The following is a 24,765-nucleotide window of genomic DNA, read 5'->3' on the forward strand; positions in this document are numbered from 1 at the left end:
TTCCCTATGTTTCAGCAGTATTTATTGTGCACCTGTATGCAAGTGCAGGAATGTGTACAGTATTGGGGATACAGAGATGAGTTAGACAACATGACCTTGTGAATCTGAAAGGGAAGGAAGAGTTGATGTGGTGAACAGGTAATTTTGAAATTCTCTGCTAACCATCATGGTGGTTACAGGATGCCCAGGGAGCGTAGAAGGGGATCACTTAGGAGAGACCGAGGATGGGGGAGTTCAGACAGATGACTGCTGGCGGGCCAGATGCAGGACAGGAGACAGGCTGTTTCAGTGGGAGGGAGTGATAAGAGCAAAGGCATTGCAGAACCGTGACAGGTGAAGACAGGCAGAAAGGACGCAGGAGGGGGGTGGGCAGGCGCAGGCCACGGGGGACCTCAGATGCCTGCCGGCTGAGGAGCTTAGGCTGAAGCCTGTAAGTGACACTATTCACTTGTGAGTTCTCAGTGGCGAGGGAGCAACACATTTTTAACTGAGCAGCCTTGGGGATACCACTGAGGACCAGTTAGGGGTGAGGGCAAGACTAGAGTCAGAAAGACTGATTAGGAAGCTATTAAAATAGTTCAGGCAAGTGATAATAAAAACCCTATGCAGATAGAAATGGAGATGGAGAAGAAGGCATAGATTTTAGAAATATATGAGAACTAGGGGAAAAAAATCTTCTCCACTAAATACATGGTAATGTTGAGAGGGAGACACAGACATACTGGTTTGGGTGCCTGGATTATTCTCTGATACCGTGAGGAAACAAGCGGAGAAGCTCCTTTGGGGTTGTAGTGCAAGATACTGAATTGAATTGGATTTGAGATGTGAGACTGACATCCAAGAGTCTCGGTCCAGTAGGCTGGAGTCATTCACATAGAGGTCAGACATAGCTAAAGCCAAAATAAGGCATGAAACTTCCCGGGTGGTAACACCTCACATACAGAGAGGGTCGGTGAATTGCTCAAATGCAGGCATCCGGCAGTGATGACACCAAGCCTCTCAAACTAGCTATTTCCAGCTCCACAGCACTCACTTTTTTTTTTTTTAAACATCTGTATTGGAGTATAATTGCTTTACAAGAGTGTGTTAGTTTCTGCTGTATAACAAAGTGAATCAGCTATACATATACATACATCCCCATATCCCCTCCCTCTTGCGTCTCCCTCCCACCCTCCCTATCCCGCCCCTCTAGGTGGTCACAAAGCACCAAGCTGATCTCCCTGTCACAACACTCACTTTTATTACAGCACTCCACTACTTCTCTGAAGTAGGGAATGATCCCAGTATTATTGTGTTTGGCTTGGGGAAGTGATTTAATGCAACTTTAATCACTTACAATAAAAGCGTTAAGTACAACACAAATATGTAAAACCTTCTTTGAAGAAAATGGGAATTTCAAAGGACAAGGAAGAATTCTGATTTGTTGTTTCTGAAAAGGGGTAGTTTCATAGCTGTAGAACTAGAAAAGAAGCTATAACAAAGACCAGAGTAGAAGTAAAAGGGGCTGAAATAGTTGGAGTCTTATTGTTACTTGGAAATGAAAGAAATTATGTCTGGAGTCTGACTGTGAATCAAACCCACTAATGTATTTTTTTTTGCCCTCATAGTGAAGGCACCTCATAGGATATTACACGTTGTCAGGGAAGGGGAATTCATGTGCATAAATTTTAAATGTCATCAGCTTGCATTATCAGCCATGGTCTTTGCATCAAATCCCAAAATAAAGTATTGAAATATATACTAAGTAATATTAGATATAATATAATTTAATTATATAATAATGATACACTATAATTATAAAATATTTTAGTAGAATAAAAGTAAACTCAATAGGATATTTTCTTTTAAGCCTAGTCAATATTGACATGTTCATCATGCAAAATTAAAAACCTATAGTTCTGTTCCATTCATAGCATATTTCATACAATTGTGTACACATTAATAAGTTAAAAGCTTCTTAGAGGTGCTTCCATTGATATAAACTTTGAACTTCATCTTGATACTTGAGAAATCAGTGAACTCAGATGTAACATCAGACACATTCAGAAAACACAGAAAAAAAAATGAACAAATCCCTTCCTAGTCTAAAGGAGAAGCATTTTTAGTAGATCTAATGTGATGCTCATTGCATTTCTTATGAGCTAAGTAAGAGAAAACAGAAATATGCTTAATAGACCAAGTTACATTTAGGTCAAGGGAAAATTTTTTTTTCAGTTGGTTTACAATTTCTACAGTGATACAAATGAGAAAAACCAGAAGGTTAATGATCTGGAATTGCCTGCTGCAGTAATATACTAGAGGAGGGAAAGTTGGTCACACTTGGATTCCAGTCCCCACTCTTGCATTGACTAGTGGTCTGACTTGGGGCAGTTTCTCAATATCTGAGCCTTGATTTCCTTATTTGTCCAGTGGAGCTAAGTGATGCCTCATAGGCTGACAGGAGTGTTAGCTGAGAGGAGGTTTGTACAGTCCTCAGTATTTGCCTAGCATAAGGGGTAGCTGATCACAAAGACTTGTACCTGAAGGTGAGCTTCATGGATGGTGGATTTTGTGGGTTTCCTGCAGAGCAACTTACTTGGAGAATAAAATTAGTATCAAGGGCTTCCCAGGGTACTCAGTGTTGGAGCAGGTGACCTCACTGCCCAGTGGGGAAGACAGAGGGAATCTACGTAAAATAACTCTTCAGGATGGAGCTGGAAGAGTTTTATTTGTGCACAGAGATACTCCTGAAAGCAACCTAGATGCGTCATTCGATTTCACACCAGAAAAACTATAAAAGAGGCAATTGTGAAAAACTATCCAGAAGGATGTACAGCCCCAGCTATGCTTCCAGGCCTGGATTTAGCCCAAAGACAGAAACGGTGATTGCCCAACTGCTATGAGCAAAGCAGAAGAAGGCTTCCACATACCTCCAAGGACAGTATTAGAAGCAATAACTTTTTATACAATTTGTAATTAAAAGCTAAATGGAAGGTATCACATTCAGCTCTGTTCTGCACTACCTCGAATGCTTCCAGATTCTTTGGGCAATTAGTAAAGTATTGCCATTGAGGTCATTTTTGTTATTTTGCAATCAAAATTAAAGTTATGAGAGAAATAGTGATTCCCCATAGTCAACATCTTTATGTATACTTTGAACAAACACTGCATATACCAATATTGAAAGTTTTAAATGTGAGAAATGAGTAGTTTCTTGTTTGGTAACTAATCTAGGTTGGGATGGCAGCCTAGCTTACAGGGGAAAATGCGCCTCTAAACCCTTTCTATGCTTGTTTTAATAACCTGTAACCCTCCTAATAGAAGAAAACCAGTCTCACAGAGATATATATTCACAGGAAGGGAAGATTTAAACACAATTTCTTAACAAAAATAAAATGAAATTGTATTGTCATCCATAAATTATGGATAAATTCTACCAATTTGATTTCCCTCATATAGTTAATTATATTAAACCATCAATTTTTAAAATTCTGATTGACAAAGTGACAGTAGAGATAAGTTGTAAATAAAAACAAATGTTTATGTTTGATTTCAGTTTTTATACCCTTTTGGTTTATGGTTGACAAACTAACCTTCAGATATCACTTATCGCCCTGTAGCCCTCCTGTGCGTGACTCTTCTGCAGCTCACGCCACGTACGACTTACTGGACTGATCAATTTCCTATCCAATAACAAAAGTACTGTTAGTTATTTGCATGTTGAGGCAATATAAATTGTTATGCAATTTCTGAACTCTTGGGAACAAGTTCTGTACTTAAGTCTGAGAACCACATTTTGAGAGGTACTAAGCTAGACCACATAGGCTAGAATTTAAAGTAAACAATTGCTGGTGAGAGATGTCGCTTTGGTCTTTCATATATGTGTGCATGTTCCCTAAACAGAGGTGGAAATTGGAAGGTGAACCGAGGGCAGATTCTGAAGCAGGGAGAGCAAGCTTGTCTCATGTCTGGGTGAAGAAATGTCTTTGAAAACCACATAGGGAACAAGGCTGCCTATAGTAGAAAAGCAGATGTGGGAAGAGCCAGCATTAGGAGTTGCTGTTTTCCCACACAGAAAGGCTTCTGGAGTCGGGCTTTTCAGACTTTCACCAGAGAAGAAAGACAGATTCACACCACCCCTCGTGTGTGCTAGAGTGCAAGCTCCCTGAGGGGAGGAGCTTTGTCTCCGCAGTGCCGCATTCCTGAAACAGAACATGGCTTTATATCTAAATAGTTGCTTAAAGAGTATTGAAGTAATTGAATGAAAGTATTAAGAACATGCCCTCATATCCATAGTGTAGGCTTAGTATTTCTTATTATTCTCAAGTCCCTGTTGCTGAATGCTACAAGGATTTCAGGAAGGTTAGACAGATTTACAGTGGTTTATCAACAGTCAGGACAATGGAAGAATCTTGTAAGTCTTACATCATTTGCCTCGTCATTTATATCTAAACCAACATAGCGGAATCCATGATAAATAAAGGGTGAGGCACCCTCTCCCTCCCTCTCCTTCTTCCTCCCCCCTTCCTTCCCTGTCGTCCCCCACCCCCACCCCCCGTGTCTGTCCCTCTCTTCTCTATCACCTCCTCCCCCTCTTGTTCCTTCTTTACCTTTTCATTCACTCATTCATTCATTCAACTGTTGTTTAGATCTGCTGAGTCATCACCCAACTGCCATTTCTCATGCCTTCCCCTCTCTGGAGGGAATTAAAAAGCTTTGCAGAGACTTAAGTTCCACGATCTAAATGGACAACTTCTGTTCTCACTCCTAAATTTTCCTTATGCCTTAAAGACCCTTCATTCCCTTTGCCTAGTACCTATTTTTCTTTTAACATCTTTATTGGGGTATAATTGCTTTACATGGTGTGTTAGTTTCTGCTTTATAACAAAGTGAATCAGCTATACATATACATATGTTCCCATATCTCTTCCCTCTTGCATCTCCCTCCCACCCTCCCTATCCCACCCCTCTAGGTGGTCACAAAGCACCGAGCTGATCTCCCTGTGCTATGCGGCTGCTTCCCATTAGCTATCTACCTTACGTTTGGTAGTGTATATATGTCCATGCCTCTCTCTCACTTTGTCCCAGCTTACCCTATCCCCTCCCCATATCCTCAAGTCCATTCTCTAGTAGGTCTGTGTCTTTATTCCCGTCTTGCCCCTAGGTTCTTCATGACCTTTTTTTTTTCCCTTAGATTCCATACATATGTGTTAGCGTGCGGTATTTCTGTTTCTCTTTCTGACTTACTTCACTGTTTGTCCTAATGTGTTCACTGATGTGCTTTTCTAACACTCTGCTAATAACCCTTTTTAGATCACTCGTCACGCTGGATTGTAATTACCTATTTATTGTCCTCGCTCTCAAACATAAATTCTTTGCAGGTAAACACTGTCTTTTTTTCACCTTTTATCCCAGTGCCTGGTACTGTGCCTGGCTTGCAAAGTATTTATTTATTGAACACATAAGTAAACACACAGATCTGGAGCTTAGAGATGCACAGATTTGAGTCCCTGAGAGGAAAGAAAGATGACCCAGGAGAGGGTTCAGAGGGAGAATAGTGAGGTGAGGCAGAATCAGATGCTGAAGGGGCAGGTCAGGAAGAGCCCGTGGAAGAGGCAGAAAGGCAAGGTTAAGGAATTGTGTGGGAACCAACAAGGCACCAGCCCAATGTCAAAAGACTTAGCGGATAGAGAATGTGAAGGAGTGGGTGATCAAGAGTGCATCTGTAAGAAGAGATTCAGAAAATAACACCTGGAAAATGTCCACTGGATTTGGCATTAATAGGGAGAACGGTTTGAGTAGTGGGATGGGTGGAGATCTGACTGCAGTCAGCTAAGGGGAGTGGTTCAGAGGTTTGGAAGGAGAATTACTGAGGTAGACTTTTTTGGGAGAAATTTGGACTGGAAGAGGAAGGACGTTATTGGGCAGTGTTTAAAAGATACATGGATAGATGAAGACGTACTTACTTTTTTATTAACTTTTTATTTTATATTGGAGTAGACTTGATCAACAATGTTGTGTGAGTTTCAGGTGTACCGCAAAGTGATTCAGTTATACATATACATGCATCTATTCTTTTTCAAATTCTTTTCCCATTTAGGTTGTTACATAATACTGAGCAGCGTTCCCTGTGCTATACAGTAGGTCCTTGTTTGTTATCCTTTTTAAATATAACAGTGTGTACATGTCAATCCCAAACTCCCTAACTATCCCTCCCCTCCACTTCTCCCCCCGGTAACCATAAGTTCGTTCTCTAAGTCTGTGAGTCTGTTTCTGTTTTGTAAATAAGTTCATTTGTATCATTTATTTTTATTTTTTATTTTTTTTAGACTCCGCATAGAAGCAGTATCATACAATATTTCTCTTTCTCTGTCTGACTTACTTCACTCAGTTTACATTTTTATTAGATTGCACTTGATCAAACTTAAAATTCTTTGCAGGAAGGACTCAGTAGTGGACGACTTGATTTCTTGTCTATCCATGCCGATTTTCACTTTTCCTTAATGATTCATTTAACGAGTATTTACTGAGCAACTGCTTTGGCTCAGGCAATATTCTAGGTGCCAGGCATACAGTGGTAACATGGTGTAGCCCCTGCCCTCACAGAGATCATGTTCAATTCCAAATAGTTCTTTAAAACTTACCTGTGATCTGTTTGCTCATCTGAGGAATGAAATTACAAAGAAAAAGTCCCAAGAGACCTTCAATTTCTTAATGTATTTTCACTTACCATACTCACTATTTCTAAATTCTGCTAATGACATCTTTCAGATGTCTGTATGTCAGTATTTCTAGTCATATTACAATTTCCCAAGCCTTCCTTCTGAAGCAGATGTGTGCAATTTTTTACAAGATGAGACTCATTTTTGAATTGTCTGCCTTAATATCTTAGAAGACAGTGATAGTTCCACACTGCTTCAGCAGATCTTTTTGTTTTGTTTTGTTTTTGTTTTTTTGTTTTTTTGTTTTTTTGTTTTTACATCTTTATTGGGGTATAATTGCTTTACAATGGTGTGTTAGTTTCTGCTTTATAACAAAGTGAATCAGTCATACATAAACATATGTTCCCATATGTCAGCAGATCTTAATTAAACACTTTCAAAGTTCAAAATAGGGCAGTGACCCAGTTTGTCTTTTTCAGACAGTTAATATTTTTCCATTTTAAGTAAGGTTCATAAGCAAAATAGTGAGAGTGTATGTTTGCTTTGTGATGGGGAAAATTTACTATGCTTGGCAATATTTTTCTTGACCAACAGCTATTTGTGATAGATGATTTCTAATACTTTTGGACACAGACTCTTTCTTGAAAGAAGACACTTTCTTCTTGGAAATGGTTTAGACCTGTTATTCAGCAGGAATTTTAGGAAAGTTAATTATTCGTTTATTTATTCAACCAAAATGTATTGAATACTCACAGTGTGCGTGGCACTGTGTAAGGTGATAAAGTAATAAAGGTACACGTACATTGTCTCTGTCTACAAGGTGCTTATAGTTTAGTGGGGGAAAGAAACATGTAAACAGAGCTTTTCAGATCACAACAATAGGTACTGATGTGTAGGGATGCAGTAGCTGCTGGGGTCCATGGAAGAGCCGCTGACTCTGAAGATCCTTAGGAAGTTTGAGAGAGACGGTGTTGTTAAAGATGGGTCTTAAAGAATGAATAATACTGGGGTAGTGACAGCAGCAAGATGGTAGTTTAGTAGCTTCCAATGCTCCTCCCCTCACAAAAACATCAATTTGAACAACTATCTATTAATAAAAATGACTTCATAAGAGCTAAGGATTCTAGGTGAAGGATTACAGCATCTGAATGGAGCACATAAATAAGAAAGGATGCATTGAAGAGGAGGCCATTTCACAGTATCCCCATCACCCCTCCCTCAAGTCTGGCCATCCCAGTGTGGAGAGAGGCACCCTCCCCCTGGGGGAAGGAGAGTGACGTGAGCACCCATCTTCCCTGTGGACCCCAGCACCAGTCTAGCCCCCATGGCCCCAGGATCCAGGTGGGCTCCTGCAGACCCAGGTACCAGGCTGGTCCCTGTAGACCCAAACGCCAAGCCTGTCCACCGGCTGGCCCAGGCACGAGACCTGCCTGCCTACAGGTTCCGCCAGATGGCGCCAGCAGAATTTCTGTGGGGACTGACTGGTGAAAAGCGTTTCCTGCTGAAGCCAGTCGGTAAAGACTGGAAGAGTTGCCTCTTACTTCAAATGCATAGACACCAACCCAAGAGCACAAGGATCATGAATAATCAAGGAAACCTGTCATCACCAAAGAAAAAAAAGCTTCAATAACTGACTCCAAAAAAATGGAGATCTGTAAACCTCCTGACAAAGAATTCAGAAGGATTCTCAAAGAAATACAGTGAAATATAAGAAAACACAGACAACTAAATTAGGAAAACAGTGAATGAACAAAATGAGATGTCCAACAAAGGAATAGAAACCATTTATAAAACCCAAACAAATATCCTCAAGTTGAGGAATACAATGACTGAACTGCAGAATTTAATAGAGAACCTCAACAACAAATTCAACCAAGCAGAAGAAAAAAATCAGTGAACTTGAAGACAGGATACTTGAAATTATCCAGTCAGAGGAACAAAAAGAAAAAAAAAAAGGGAAACAGTGAAGAAAGCTTACATGAATTATGGGATACCATTAAGAGAAACAACCTACCTATTACTGGAGCCCCAGAAAGAGAAGAGAGGACGAAAGGGGCAGAATGGTTTTTTAAAGAAATAATAGCTGAAAACTTCTCAAATCTGGGTAGGAATTTGGATATCCAAGTTCATGAATTTATAGGTCTCCAAAAAGTTTCAACCCAGGAAGTTCTTCTCCAAGACACATTATAATAAAATTGTCTAGACTCAAAGACGAAGAGAGAATTTTTAAAACAGCAAAGGAAAAAAATTGCTCAGATACAAGAGAACCCCCATGAGGCTATCAGCAGATTTCTTAGCAGAAACCTTATGGCCAGGGCACAGCGAGATGAACCTGGAGGACATTATGCTCCATGAAATAAGCCAGACAGAGAAAAACAAATACCGTATAATATCACTTATATGTGGAATCTGGAAAAACAGAAGAAGAAGAAGAAGAAGTTGAACTCAGAGAAACAGAGTAGAATAGGGAGGTGGGGGAAATAGGACGATGTTGGTCAGAGGGTACAGATTTGCAGTTATGTAGGATGAATGAGTCTAGAGAGCTTATGTACCGGCATGTTGTCTGTACTTGATGATACTGTATTGAACCCTGGAAGCATGCTAAGAGAGTAGAATCCAGGAAATTTTACATACACAAAAAAATGGCAACTGTGTGAGGTAATGATATGCTAATGAGCTTGACTCTAGTACTCATTTCATTATGTGTTTCAGATCATCTTATTCTGTACCTTAAATATATACAACTTTTATTTTAAAAATTTAAAAATGTTAAGTAATGAATAAAAATGATGATAATGATTGCTAATATTGAGTAATTTGCCATGTGTCAGGTATTGTACGAAGGGCCTTGGACTTTGCCACTTAAAGGAAATCACAGCTTTTTATAGGTTCTAGTGTAAAAGTATAATAGCCAAGAATTAGACATTTAACATCTAAATGTGATAGTACTTAATCATGTTTGGTTTTGTCTTTTCTTATTTAGAACTGAACAAGAATTTTGCTGTATCATTTCTGCTAGTCATTTATGGGTAAAACAGCATTCCTGTGAGTCTTGCAAGAGACCTTATGTATATTTTTCTCTTAATCATAGCTGTCTTTCACCAAGGAGGGAATATTGAAATGCCCTTCCTCCCTGTTTTTTTTTTTTTTTTTTTTGCGGTACGCAGGTCTCTCACTGTGTGGCCTCTCCCGTTGCAGAGCACAGGCTCCGTACACGCAGGCCCAGCGGCCATGGCTCACGGGCCCAGCCGCTCCGTGGCATGTGGGATCTTCCCGGACCGGGGCACGAACCCGTGTCCCCTGCATCGGCAGGCGGACTCTCAACCACTGCGCCACCAGGGAAGGCCCTCCCTATTTTTAAGTTCTGATGATTGTTAAATCCTTTAAGTATTGTGCTTCAGTGTTAATTGAGATGTAGTCTAATATTTATAAACTTAAGAAGAACCCTTCCTACAAAGAGTTCTTTTTCAAATATGCATAATAATTATTTTATCTATTTTAAAAATTAAGATATTTAATATATTTCTTTTTCTCTATTAGGTCATACATATATTTAGTTGCTTGACAGTGTGGAAACCCCAATTCCTTTATAGCTCTCATAAAACTCAATTCAGTTCAATACTACATCAAGTATTAGTTGCAGGCTATGAGTCAGGCACTGTCTTGGGTATGGGATCACAAAATTTTTAAAAATGGGGCAAGATAGGGTCAGGGGATAAAGAGGTACAAACTATCATGTATAAAATAAACAAGCTACAAGGATATATTGTACAACACAGGGAATATAGCCAATATTTTATAATAACTCTAAATGGAATATAACCTTTAAAAATTGTCAATCACTGTGTTGTACACCTGTAACATATAATATTGTACATCCACTATATCACAATTTTAAAAAAGCATGAACATTAAAAAAATTGATCCTTCCTCAAAAAAAGGGTCTCGGACTTCCCTGGTGGTGCAGTGGTTAAGAATCCGCCTGCCAATGCAGGGGACATGGGTTCGAGCCCTGGTCTGGGAAGATCCCACATGCCGCGGAGCAACTAAGCCTGTGCGCCACAACTACTGAGGCTGCAATCTAGAGCCCGAGAGCCACAACTGCTGAAGCCCACGCACCTAGAGCCGTGCTCTGCAACAAGAGAAGCCACCGCAATGAGATGCCCGTGCACCGCAACGAAGAGTAGCCCCTGCTCGCCGCAACTAGAGAAAGCCCGCGCACAGCAATGAAGACCCAACGCAGCCAAAAATAAATAAATAAATTTTTATTTAAAAAAAAGCAAACCACCTAGAAGGGTGGGGTAGGAAGGGTGGGAGGGAGATGCAAGAGGGAGGGGATATGGGGATTATATGTATACATATAGCTGATTCACTTTGTTATACAGCAGAAACTAACACAACATTGTAAAGCAATTCTACTCCAGTAAAAATGTTAAAAGAAAAAAGGGTCTCTGCCCACTGAGAGTATGCAATTTAGCAGAGTGGACAGAATGAGTGCAACTTGGTGTCATATAGTGAGATAAATTTGTTTCAGTGGGGAAGTTCTCAAGAAGATGTCATATTTGAGCAGGGTGTTGCAGGATCAGTGGAATTTTGCCAAGCAGAGGAGGTGAGAGGCCATTCCAGGCAGAGAGAGTAACACGAGAGAAGGTGGAGAGATTTTCATGTGGTTGGTATGTTAAGAGGACTCGAACTTGAACATGGCAGGCTGAAGAGGTGAGAGATGGGACGGGAAGTTTGTTGCTGAATTGTTAAGAGAGGCCTTGAATACCCCAGGTGTAGACTTTGGGTGCTGGGAGAATTTGAAGGTCTTTAAGCAAGTTAATGAAATGCTCATATCTGTGCTTTATAACGGTAATTTTGAAGGCCGACTGGAGTCAAGTAAGGAATACACAGAAAGATGTGGAGAAGGCACTGACCTGTCAACTTCTTGTCAGTTGAGCCATTATAAGACTTTTATGAGTTTAAACCTAAAAAAGCATCCTTTAATATGGGCATGCCACACTTTCTGGAGACATAATTGTTATTAAATTAAATACAATTAGTTTAAAAACAGAAATATTCCTTGACTTTACGGTTTTTCCTGGGTGTAATGAGATTTTTAAAAATATAATTAAACTTTATTCTTGGGAAGGATTTCCTATTTTTAAGGATTTGCTTTCTCTGTCCATTTTCACGAAGATTGTGCTCTGTAATGGCTGGGCATGGTGTTGCCATTGGGAAATCTGTTTTTATGCAGAATTTTAACAGTAGATGGTGCCTATGGTGGTATGTACGTGTTGCAGGTGCAGGAAAGGAATATCACCCTAGAAGACTCATGAAAAGAGGAGCAAAATTCCTCGTGGAGTAAAGGAGGGTTTGGGAAGCAGAGAAGAGGATTTTAATCCAGTCAACTCACTGAGTGAAGGTTGTCAAAAAGGAGAAGAGTGGGGCTCCCCTGGTGGCGCAGTGGTTGGGAGTCCGCCTGCTGATGCAGGAGACACGGGTTCGTGCCCTGGTCCAGGAAGATCCCACATGCCGCGGAGCGGCTGTGCCCGTGAGCCATGGCCGCTGAGCCTGCGCGTCCGGAGCCTGTGCTCCGCAACGGGAGAGGCCACAACAGTGAGAGGCCCGCGTACCGCAAAAAAAAAAAAAAAAAAAAAAAAGAAGAATGAAATTGGGTTATCAACAGCAGTAGGGAGGAGTGGGGTATGTCTCCACTGTCTCTGACACCATAATTCTGTTTTCGGGGCCTAAGAGAAATCTCAGAGGGATTTTTTTTTTTTTTTTTTATAATGTGAGAAAGTCTTGCTCTCTGTGGTCACACGTATTGTCTTGTTAACCTTCCAGGAATTTTTTTCCCTGACACTCAAGTAGAAATGGAGCTCTTAATTGATAACAGGCAGTTTTGTAACAACACCTATAACCCTAGGTGCTCTGGTTTTGACAAGCCAAAAGACAAATTTATCCAAGCAAATCCAAGTCTATCTCATTATTCAGAGTTTCTCTTCATGTAACTTTAAATAAAGCCTAGTCCAGAGAAGTCAGGCTAATGTTTATGGACACAGAAGGTAGGTGGGATGAAGGGACAAATCAACATTCTCCTACCTACTTACTCATCATGTATTCTTTGCCCATATGTAGGCACAGGTTGAACCTGTCCGGTGATTCTCCTTTATACAAAAGATCGGTGTATCTTAATGAGATTTTCTGTGGAATTTTTTTTTTCCTAACTTAAGTGCTATGATAGTCAAATGCAGTTTAACAGTAATACTCAATGAAACAGTCACACCTATAGTCGACTGCTGTGCCACTGTAATAATGGCATATATAATCATGTCTATGATTAATATCCATAATTGACCATTGTCATAGCTCCTTTTGGAAATGCAGAGTAAATGCTAAAATCCCAAAGCTACCTGATACAGTTCAGAATATTTAGGAGTAGGACACGATATTAGGAGAAGTATATATGAGTCTGGCTAAGTGAGAAATTTCCATAAATTATTATAAATATAGAGATGATCTCATAAGCAATGATCTGGAGAAGAAACAAGAATATAGTGGAGACCTGAGCTGAATACTATAGTTGTTCCTCCTTATTTATAAAACACCAGTGGCTCTTATGCCTTAATCACCTATCTTAGAAATTGGATATCCTCCAGCATGCCCAGAAAAAGCAAAAACAAGTGCCAAATGAGATTGCCAAATGCCAATCACTTTTGTCATTGATTTAACCTCTGAGTATCTCCTATGACAAAATTAATATGTTTAAATTGTATATCAGGTCAGGCTGTTGTGTGGTCTCTCTTTATGTAAAACCCTGACCATTCCTGGAGCATCAGCCTGACCCTATAGAGCTATGACCCTAATTCTTTACTTGTTGGAGAAATCATTTTCCTAATTCTTGTTAGTATCAATACATTAACTTGCATAACTCTCCGTAAACTAATCTCGATGTTCTCCGAACTCGTTTTCTTTCTCTCCTGGCAAACATCGATTCCCTATGTCCATTGCCATGGTCTTGTTACGAATGCTGAACTAGTCTTTTCATTTCTAGGGTCTCTTGCAGCTCTAATTTCCCTAAATTGTCGTATCTTATGGGTCATGTACTTCTTTCCATTTATTCTTTTTTACGGGTAGCAAAGTTTTTACTGTGCAGTGCTTCTCTACTGCTTAACAAATTCATTACGATTCCTTAGTCTGGTATTTAATTTCCTCACAATATGGATCCAGCCCACTTACCCAGCACCTTCTCTCCCTGCCTGACATGAACCTGCTCTTTGGCCAGCCTGGCTTCATCCATGGCTCTTTCTGTTCTGTTTATGGTGTTTCCTCCACTTGAAATGCTGTTCTCCCATTTTGACCTGTCCTATCCATCCGTCAAAATCCAACTCATGTACCATATTCTTATGTGGCCTTCCTTCTTCCTCATGTGGGTGTATCCCAATAACTTTCTGTACCTTTTAAGGTACCTATCACTTTCTGCCCTGCATTCTAGATACCTGTGTATTTGCCTTTGCTGCTAGATTGTATGAGATATTTACCCAAGATTTGTTCCATTGTAGTTACTATTTAACTTGGATATATCTATACCACTATTTATTGTAACATGACATTATCACCTCTTTCATTGGTATTTTATTCTATAGGGACTAAATGGAAAATATCATAATATATCCATTTTATATGGCAGGGTTCATTTACAAGTTGTGACAACAAAGCCTGATGTATGCCTGCATGAAAGGAAACTTACTGTTCCTCCTACATAAAGTAGCAGGAGTGCTTTCAAAATGGTCTTAATAAGATTTGCTGTTTTGAGACAGAGAACCATGACTTCATTCTTACTAACCTCAGAAACATAATAAACCACAGTCAGTTTTGGCATTAATCCAGTTTTACCATTAACTCTCTTGTAAATTTTGATTAAGGGGTATTGCAGGACTTTTGTAATTAAGGGAACTGCATTAGAAATTTATTCCCTGTGAGAATTTATTTGTCATATTCTGAAAAATACTGAAGTCCTATGAATGCTTGTAAACCTTAGGGATGGTCAAATACATGACTGAACAACCATTTTTCTGAGGGGGGAGTACCCAAAACTAGTTGAAGGCTCAAGTCCAAATTTTTGTTTTGTTTTGTTTTTGTTTTTGCGGTACGCGGGCCTCTCACTGTTGTGGCCTCTCCCGTTGCGGAGCACAGGCTCCGGACGCGCAGGCTCAGCGGCCATGGCTCACGGGCCCAGCCGCTCCGCGGCATGTGGGATCTTCCCGGACCGGGGCACGAACCCGCGTCCCCTGCATCGGCAGGCAGACTCTCAACCACTGCGCCGCCAGGGAAGCCCTAATTTTTATTTTAGCAAATAATTGATTGAATTAAAATATTTCTTGGCTGTGTAAATTTCACAGGAGTCACAAAGAAGCTGTTTTTCATGGTTCTATTCTCTAGATGTCATCAGCCCATAGATATACTTTATAATAATTTGTTGCTTTCTATAATCATGGATTAACGAATATTAACTACTCGCACAAGTCTGGATCAGCCAATATATTTAACTCTGAACTTGTTAGGCTTTTATCTTCTAAAAGTATTTTGAATGGTGCAGTTATATCATTAGATGCCTTTTCTATTTTAGTTTTGCTCTATAGCAGCTTAGAAAAGACAAGATTCTTTCTGAATAAAGGTTTAACTTGATGTGAGCATTTATACATTTTAAATCTATAAAAATTTTTAATTTTAGTTTTCTGTTGGCTGGCTTCATCAAATATGTTTTTTTTTTCTTTAAAGATTTTGTCCCAAGGAAAATTTGAAGATTTCTTCCAAGTCAGTTTAAGTGACTATAGCGGGATTAGATCAACATGATCATGCTCTAAACGGGCTGAATCAGGGACAACTTTCTTTTTTAAGGAACATCTCTTTCAGAAAGCAGGAAGAGGGCTCAATGTGGCCTGCTGTAGTGGTAGGTTTCTGGAGTGAAGTTTTCCTCAGGTGGTGTTGATGACATGGACTGCTTTTACAGAATATATTTCTTCCCAGTCTATCCAAGGTATAGAAGAACTGCAGTTTTTACAACCAGTGCACCTGATTAAGCCGTTTAACTGACACTCTCCTTTTCTTTAACCTAAACGCGTTCTTTTCCTTTTAGACTTGAACTCTGTACACTGATGGAATTATGTAGATTCCAAATATCTACTTTAATTTTCATTTTTTACATGTATCATAAAATATTCTAGATGACCTCAGGGGAAAGCAGAAGGTTTGGGCCTTATTTTACTCCTGGCGATGGATAAAAATGTTCCCGGAGTCCCCTCCTACTGTGCACACGTGAATAGTGATGATTATTGTCTATTGCATGAGTCCTATTTGCTCAGCACAGTACTGAGCACTTCGTATGCACTGATTCGTCTTCAACATTATGCTACCTATATATTAGACAATTTTACTGTCCATTGTGAAAATGAGGGACTTGAGGCCACATGAGGCTAAATCATTTGTCCATGGACTTGCATACTCTTTTTAACCACATTACTTTCTCTACCAAGCACACTTGAGGAAAGGCGTGAAGACATCTGATCAGTATTCTCTCTGTGGGTTCCAGCTGTGAAGCATCCTCTCTGTTCCAAGCATATAGCAATGCTAGACAAAAGATGAAAACAGAAAATGCAAGAGTCGCAGCTGAGCTCATAATTTATCATCTCAGTGGCCCACAAATGGAGCGGGAATTCAAGTGCTGATTTGTAAGCTGTGTTGAGGCCTCTGGCCTCCTGGGCTCTGCAGGTGGACAAGGGGCCGGTACAACTTGTGCAGGGAAATGAGAAATTAAAGTCATCCGACACTAGGTGGAGATCCAGAGCGAGCCTCACTCTGAAACCAGGTTGTAGAGAAGGGCCCCTCTACTTCTGAGCAAGGATGCAAACTCTGGACTCTATCACTTTTGTAGACATTAAGATGGCAAGAGAAAGACAACATGGCTCTTAAACTAAGAACTGAACCAAATCACTCGCTGGTTCAGTGACGTGACTGGTAATAATTCAGATGTCTGGACAATGTAATACTCAAATCACCAATATGAAACTGATTACAGATGGGTAATTCTGGGCACAAAATGAGCACAGAATCATTTGTAAGAAAAAGATGATGAGAGATATTGGGTGGAGCTGTTTCAAAGCACTAAATAAAACTGAACAGAACATCTTCCATACTCCAATAAAGATGTTAAAAAAGCAATCCTCCTACTTCAAATGAACTTGCAAAACAAAACTCCAAAGCACATGAGGTAACCTAAAGCTACAAAAGAGCCAAGGAAAATGACCACTGAAACAAATTTGACCCAAAGAAATTAAAATATTGAGACATCATGGCAAAGTGTATTTTGGATGCTCAAAGTATAAACAAAGGATCGCCATTCATGAAGAAGGTAGAAAATCCTGCGATAAAAATAGTCAATTATGGGCTTCCCTGGTGGTGCAGTGATTGAGAGTCCGCCTGCCGATGCAGGGGACACGGGTTCGTGCCCGGGTCCGGGAAGATCCCACATGCCGCGGAGCGGCTGGGCCCGTGAGCCATGGCCGTTGAGCCTGCGCGTCCGGAGCCTGTGCTCCACAACGGGAGAGGCCACAGCAGGGAGAGGCCTGTGTACCGCAAAAAAAAAAAAAAGTCAATTATTTATTTACAAATATTTATTAAGATCAAACCATGTTCTACACTCTGTTAGAGGTGCTAGAGATGCAGCAATGAGCATAAGTAAATCAAATCCTTATCAGCATAGGGAGTTTACATTCTTGGGGGGGGGTTTACCTTTTAGTTACAGAAATGAAATACGAATAGGCAGAAAGCTTGGAAATGAAAAAGATAGTCATTGAAATAAAATTCCCAGTAGAAAGGATAAACTCTAGATTGGCAAAGACAGGGTTTTTTTCATTTGGAAGATATTATTTAGGAAATCAACAAAATTGCAGTAATGGGAAAATAAGATCTTAAAAGAAAGTGTATGTGTGTTTATGAGTGTGTGTGTGTGTGTGTGTGTGTGTGTGAGAGAGAGAGAGAGAGAGAGAGAGAGAATGGATGAGATTATGGGGAAAGATGATACCTGAGATTATTTTAGAATTGAAGGCAAGACTCCTTAAATTGAAAGTACAATCTAAGGACCTATCTGGATAAATAAAAATAAATCATCACCTAAACACTTTGTGGTAAAACTTTAGAACATTGAGGATAAAAACAAAATCTTTACCTATCAGAGAGAAAATATAGACTAGCCCCCAAACAAAGACAACTTAATTGAGAGCAGACACCAAGAACAGTATTGTGGGGAAAAATTCACTGTCAATCTAGATTCTAGAAATTTTATGCCAGAGTATACCACTGACAGACATGGATCCAAAATATTAATTGAATAATGAACTTGAAAAACTGAATATTCTTGAGGAAGTAAGTGTAGAAAGAAAGTCTGGATTTTAAAAAAAATAAAGAGGAATAGAAACTTCTAAATGTCATCAAATTTAACTCTTGCTATAAAAAGTAATAACAAATTTCTATGTTAAAAAAAAAAAAAAGGTGAGACTTGGGAATTCCCTGGCAGTCCAGTAGTTAGGACTCTGAGCTTTCACTGCTGAGGGCGCAGGTTCAATCCCTAGTCAGGGAACTAAGATCCCGCAAGCCATGGGGCACAGCCAAAAAAAAAAAAAACAAATGTGACTGCGCGAAAGTAAGCAATATGAGAAGGCTATAAAAGAAGAAGAAATGCAGATGGATGACAAATATGTGCAAATTGAAAATTACAACACCAAAGGTTGAAATTCTAATGCCATCAACGTGAACAAGGATATGGAACAATGATCACACCTGTTCCTTGGTGCCCCCACTTGGGCCAACTGTGTGGGTGACCTTGTAACACATGGAAGTGACAAATGCCAGCTTCTGGGTGGTGTTAACCCTGGGAGGGGAGAGTCTGGAACAATGGGAGTGGACAAGTGTGATACAAGGGATCACCTGTATCTGTAAGGTTTCATTCCTTTAAAAGGGGAAGCAAAAGTGCAAAATACTAATTTGTTAAAGCATGGAGGTGCGTACATCGGTTTTCATAGCAGCAGCCTAAATACGTACCTGTATAATTGAAGTGAAAAGACACTCAGAGCTTTCTGGAGACCCTGAATTGTTATGCACAGCAGTAAAATTTATAAAATAGCCTGTCTTCTGGTAATGAAGGCCTTTAGTTAAAACCCAACTCTATCAGGGCCTATCAGGCCATACAGAGTCTACCCCCTCTGGCTTCTCTAAGTTGCTCATTTATTCCAATAGCTTCAACTTCATTGCATGTTTCTGTACTTCTCACAATTCAAGCTCATTTCCTCTCCTCTTAACAGCAATCCTCTTAGATTGTTGTTATCTCCTTCTGAGACTGGGGAAAATCTAGAACATTTTAAGATGTATCAAATCCCTTTGATTTTCCTCTCAATCCAGTACTCTTAGTAGCTGCTGATGCAACCATCTGAGTGGAACTATATTTTCATGGCACGTGATGGATGTTCCACTTTGCAGTGGTACCTGTCATGGTAACCCAATCGTCATGAGCCGGGCACTGCCTGGGTTTGCTGTAGTCCCCAGGCTCCTGTCAGCATTATATGCTCAGGAGCGGTAGGTAGCTCTGGGATTCAGGCTGAGGGAATAATTCGTCCCTGCTGTGGACTCTCCTTCGCCACATCTTTCTACCAAGCACAGCTGAGGAAAGGCATAGGGACATCTGATCAAGGTATCTCTGCGGATTCCAGGTTTGAGGCACCACCTCTGTTTCAAGATGCTACGTGGAAATCGCCTAGGAGTTCAAAACGCTTTGGACGCTGAACTGTTGTAAAATTTCTGTTGTAGTTTGAATTTGTGTTTGAGAGATGAACAGACATTCCCGGTGAGAATGTACATAATTTACATTTTGGAAGTTAGAAGAAGTTAAAGCTTTCCTAATTTAAAGTGTGAATTTTGATTAATCCATGCGACTTTAGCTTAAAAAGACAAAAAAACAAGCTGCACTACTGCTAGCTACTTCTAGTAATTGGAATAGCAGTGTGTGTGTGTGTGTGTGTGTGTGTCTGTGTGTGTGTGTGTCTGTGTGTGTGTGTGTGTGTGTGTGTCTGTGTCTAGTGGGACTCAAAATACCAGTGCTGGGCATGAAGTTCTCCCTCACTGATTTACTGATTATGCCCATTGCTACTCATGCATTGGTTAATGATCTACCAATAGTTTGAGGTCCTAAAAGGTGCTCTGAAACACCAGTCTAATGAGTTTTATTTCAATATCTAGTCTGACAATCATTCTAATATTATTTTGGTATATCAGTGTTAAGTGTTCACAGCTTTTAAATAATTTCACTTCATTAAAAACATACTCGCTTAAATATAACTTAAATGTCCTGTCTTCATGGGTCATTCTCTTACACTTTCTGTTTAGTATTGAGCTAATAGCTAAACGAACTCAGCAATAATTCTTTGGAAATCACATCTAATTATTGCAGGCCACTAGGATTCCGCTTAGTGTATTAAAAGAGTTGTTGGCGTATTGCATCCTGGTGACAAAAAAGAGCCCGTGTATCTTCAAAGAGGGTTTAACTTCCAATCTGAGCATAGCTTAGTGGCTGAAGGAATCCAGCTAAGCAGTCTGTTTAAAATCTGTGTTTTGAGTATTATTTTCGTAATCTGACATTTGCGCAGTAAGTGAAAATGGGATGTTTTTAGAAAATATCTTTTTTTTAACTTTTATAATAATATTAATTACTGTAACTATCCGTGAGCACGTATTCTGTACTGTGTACCATCCTAAGCATTTTATTAGCGCCGACTTCATCTTCTTGGTCACCTTGTGAAGTAGAAACTAATGTGATCCCCAAATTGCAAAAGAGGAAATTGAGACACACACTAAGTAATCCCTCTGAAGCCATACGATAAGTAACGGAGCTGATGGTAGGTTCAGTCATTTTTTTCCGAGTGGAAGACTCTTCTTTCCAGTCCCACTCATCCTAGCGCTCAACACTTTGTCTATTCATTTGTCTTTAAAAGGAAGTCAGTGCTGGGCTTCCCTGGTGGCTCAGTGGTTGAGAGTCCACCTGCCGATTCAGGGGACACGGGTTCGTGCCCCGGTCCGGGAAGATCCCACGTGCCGCGGAGCGGCTGGGCCCGTGAGCCATGGCCGCTGAGCCTGCGCGTCCGGAGCCTGTGCTCTGCAACGGGAGAGGCCACAGCAGTGAGAGGCCCGCGTACCGAAAAAAAAAAAAAAAAAGTCAGTGAAACTTGCATGTCTTCATGCTTTTTAATTTTACTGACAATAAATGATCATTTATTCTTTGTATTCTTACAGGGCATTCTACTTGGACAAGTCAAATTCACCACCAAACTCCACATCTAAAGCTGCTTATGTAGATAAGGTAAAAACAGAAGATTGCATTGACTGTTGCTTTGCCATTTACCTCCCTTATTTAATTTTGCTGGTGTTCTGGAGCACTGTGTAATTTATAAACATCCGTGGTCTCTGATTCTGTTATCTCCATAATAAAATATTTTAGACTATTCACTGTAAGTTATAACAACTGTGAATTATATCCCATCTAAAAGGATTTCTTTCTACTAAACATGTTGAACCTTATGGGCATCGTTTTTTTCTGCAGCTCATGAGGCCTCTCAACGTTTTGGATGAACTGTATCGACTGGTGGCCTCGTTTATCAGATCCAAGCGCACAGCTGCCTGTGCGAACACGGCTTGCAGCGCCTCCGGTGTCGGGCTGCTGTCGGTGTCCTCGGAGCTGTGCAGTAGGCTGGGGGCCTGCCACGTCATCATGTGCAACAGCGGCGTGCATCGGTACGTGACTTCCCGCCTTACCTGCATCTTTTTATTTATTTTTTTTTTTGCGGTACGCGGGCCTCTCACTGTTGTGGCCCCTCCCGCCGCGGAGCACAGGCCCCGGACGCGCAGGCCCAGCGGCCACGGCCCACGGGCCCAGCCGCTCCGCAGCACGCGGGACCCTCCCGGACCGGGGCACGAACCCACACCCCCGGCATCAGCAGGCGGACTCTCAACCACTGCGCCACCAGGGAAGCCCTTGCCTGCATCTTTGCTATACCTTATTACATTCGGAGGTTCTTGTTTATTACATTTAGCTCCATGAAATTATAGCTGGAAACATTCAAAGGGCTCAGATATATTTGGAATAAGACTTCAGAAATCAGATAATTCTTGCACAGTAATTTCTGGCTTTGGTTCTTCTATTTTCAGTGACTGTTTATTCATACAAATGAATGCAGTCCCACGTTTATATCACTGTGGCCTAGAATCTTATCACCCTTGTATTTATATTAAGATTTATATTTTAGGTGTAAAATTTTGCATCTGTTTTATTCACTCTAGGAACTTAACTTGGTAGGGGCTGGTGACTAGCAAAACAAAACTTTTTCTTCAGTGGTTTGGATCCCTGTTACCCAGCTGTGGTGAGCTAGATGCTGCCTTGGAGTTACTACTGTCTTCCTACTCCTGGACAAATCATACTCCAGGAGCCCACACGATATGCTCTTCCTGAAAATGTGAGGAGAAGTCTTAGATAGGTCCTCTTCAGCTGGTCTGTCTTAAGCAGCAGTGCTGTGTCTGGGCAAGTTGTGGTAGGTGCATAAATTCCTACAGCTACATCAGATGCAAATGTGAGGGGAGAACCCCGAGTCACGTCCTTCTTCATCATCACTTGTTCCTCTTCTATCACCTCTCCATTTTCACAGCGAAAGGAAACCATTGTAGGTGGAAACAATAGGGCAGCATTTAGTCCTCATTGTAGCAGAGAATCTGCTGTCACCACTCATAGTCTCTTCTTAGTATGGAGGCCAGTTAGATTTTAAGTGGATGGTGGTTATTGCTTATTCAAATTTACTTGCTAATTAACCCATGCAAAGGACTGCAGTTGGTGCTATTGGCTGGTAATGTCATAAATGGGTGATATTCATGTTAGAGACATAAAACATGAACAACAAAAATCATAGTAAATAATCGTATAACAAAATAAGATGACAAAAACATAATGAAAAGTAACAAAAATAACAGATTACCTAGACTACGAAGAAAAATAAATGATCTAGGAAAGTTACAGCTAAAAAATAAGGTTCAGAAGGAACATAGATCTTTGAGATGGTTAGAACTTGCCATGGAGAAGGTAGCGTTTGAAATGGGTTTTGACGAGTCAGGGTTTTAAAGAGGTAGAAAGAGGGAGAAAGTTCAAATCAGCAGGTTCTCATCTGTGACATTCCATTCGACTTGATGTGCCTGAATTCTAGTTTACGAGTCCTACGCAGCATGTCCGTGCTTATGAAGTGTGACAAGACTTTATTTCTCTAGAAGGAGAATTAAATTTTTGTGGGTGATACAATATACAGAGTTTTCTGCTTTATTTTAATGGCTGTGTACTTTGTGCTCTATTGCAAGCTTACTAAGAGCTTAATTGAAATATCATCTGCAACTAAGTGAGTAAAATATTATTTCATCATTTTTTTTACTAGCAGAGAAATGCTCTGTCCCTCTGATCAGTGATATTCATTCATTCTGTTCCCATTCATTCATTCATTATTCAGTCACTCAGTGAATATGCGTTGAGCACTGTTTATGCACCAGCACTGTTTAGTTGCTGGGATAAAGCACTGAAAAAACCCTCCCTTCGCTCATATAATATGAACCATGTTGGGATGAAACAGATGATCAAGTAAACAAATAAATGAGTAATGTAGTAGGTGGAATAAATACAGAAAAGAACAGAAGTCAGAGAGGTAAAAAGGGACAAGATGGGATGAAGGGCGGGCACCTTCCATGGAGGAAATTTCATTAGAGACCTGTGTGAAATGAAGGAGTGAGTTATGCAGATATCTCAGAGAAAGAGCGTTCCATCTAGGGAGCAGAGTACAAATGTGGGAGGCCGAGTGGGGACCAGCATGATGTGCTTAAGGACCAGCACAGCGGCCACTGTGGCCTCGGCAAAGTGTCATCCCCTTGATTAATGTCCTTATCCTACTCTGGTGCAAGATCATAGTTATCTGAGGACTGTGACAACCAAGGGACACTCCAGGCTTCAAACTACAAGCATACGCTCTTATCTCCACATGAATTTACTGGAAGTTAATGCAGTTAAATTTGCCATTTAATGGAATTCCCTGGCAGTCCAGTAGTACTCTGTGCTTCCAGTGCAGGGAGCCCAGGTTCGATCCCTGGTCGGGGAACTAAGATCTCGCAAGCCACACAGTGAGACCAAAAAAAAAAAAAATTTTTTTTTAATTGCCATTTAATCCTAGAACCGTGACCAACTTGTCCAAATTATTCTCTGAGGTGCCCCATGAACAATTTTAGAATTTAACTACTGATGGGTAGGAGAAACAGATTGATGTTCCACAACCATTTTATAATTGCTGTATTCATTGATTGGTGTGTTGGAATCACAAAAAACATTGAAATTTCAAAGTATTTTGACTTTTTCCATTTCTACAGTTCAAAATAAATATGGCTTTAGTTAGTTCATTTCAGAGACATTTACTGAGGTGTAGGCACAAATTCCCCATGACAGATGCCGAAATTAAGGTTAAAACTGTTTGAAAATAGTACGGTTTTATTTTTCTATTATGCAGAATAAAATAGGAGTTTAACGTTATCTTTAGTCTTTCAGGGAAGGCTATGCTTAGATTTTTCATGGTGATAAAATGTGTGCTAATTTATATTGGAATCAGAAATCTCACATAAGACTGTTCCTAAAACAATTCTTTACTAATTATAATTCAGGCAGCTAGAAAGGAACCCGAGTAGATCCACATTTACACTAAACACTGAACGTGGAGGTTTACCCTCAGGTTCTGGCAAAGGGGAGAAGTTGATAACATGAATCAGAATTAATACTACACAGACTGTTTTACCATTTGCTTCTGAAATTAAGATGAGAAATGGTTAACAACATGGTATCCCCATTAGATAATCAGCTTCCTGCCTTTTCTGATTTTATTCACCAAAAAAGGGAATCTAACATTTTTTCAAGTATAGAGTTATATGGCTTATGTTTGACATTAGAGAGAAGAATGTGATTTTTCAGAATGAAAAGGCAGATTTAATTAGCGTTAAGGTTTAGACGTTTTAATGCCAACCT

General features: G+C 40.2%; 1 protein-coding gene across 1 annotated transcript in view; it reads left to right on the plus strand.

Moving 5' to 3' along the window:
• The window catches only part of PREX2 (phosphatidylinositol-3,4,5-trisphosphate dependent Rac exchange factor 2), a 285,362-nt gene that overhangs the window by 222,377 nt on the left and 38,220 nt on the right, over positions 1-24,765 (plus strand). Inside the window, exons 36-37 of the mRNA XM_060127864.1 lie at positions 20,967-21,033; positions 21,274-21,464. Coding sequence (XP_059983847.1) covers positions 20,967-21,033; positions 21,274-21,464 — 258 coding nt within the window. The remainder of the gene's footprint in view (positions 1-20,966; positions 21,034-21,273; positions 21,465-24,765) is intronic.

Source organism: Lagenorhynchus albirostris, chromosome 17, assembly GCF_949774975.1.
Source record: "Lagenorhynchus albirostris chromosome 17, mLagAlb1.1, whole genome shotgun sequence".
NCBI lineage: Eukaryota > Metazoa > Chordata > Mammalia > Artiodactyla > Delphinidae > Lagenorhynchus > Lagenorhynchus albirostris.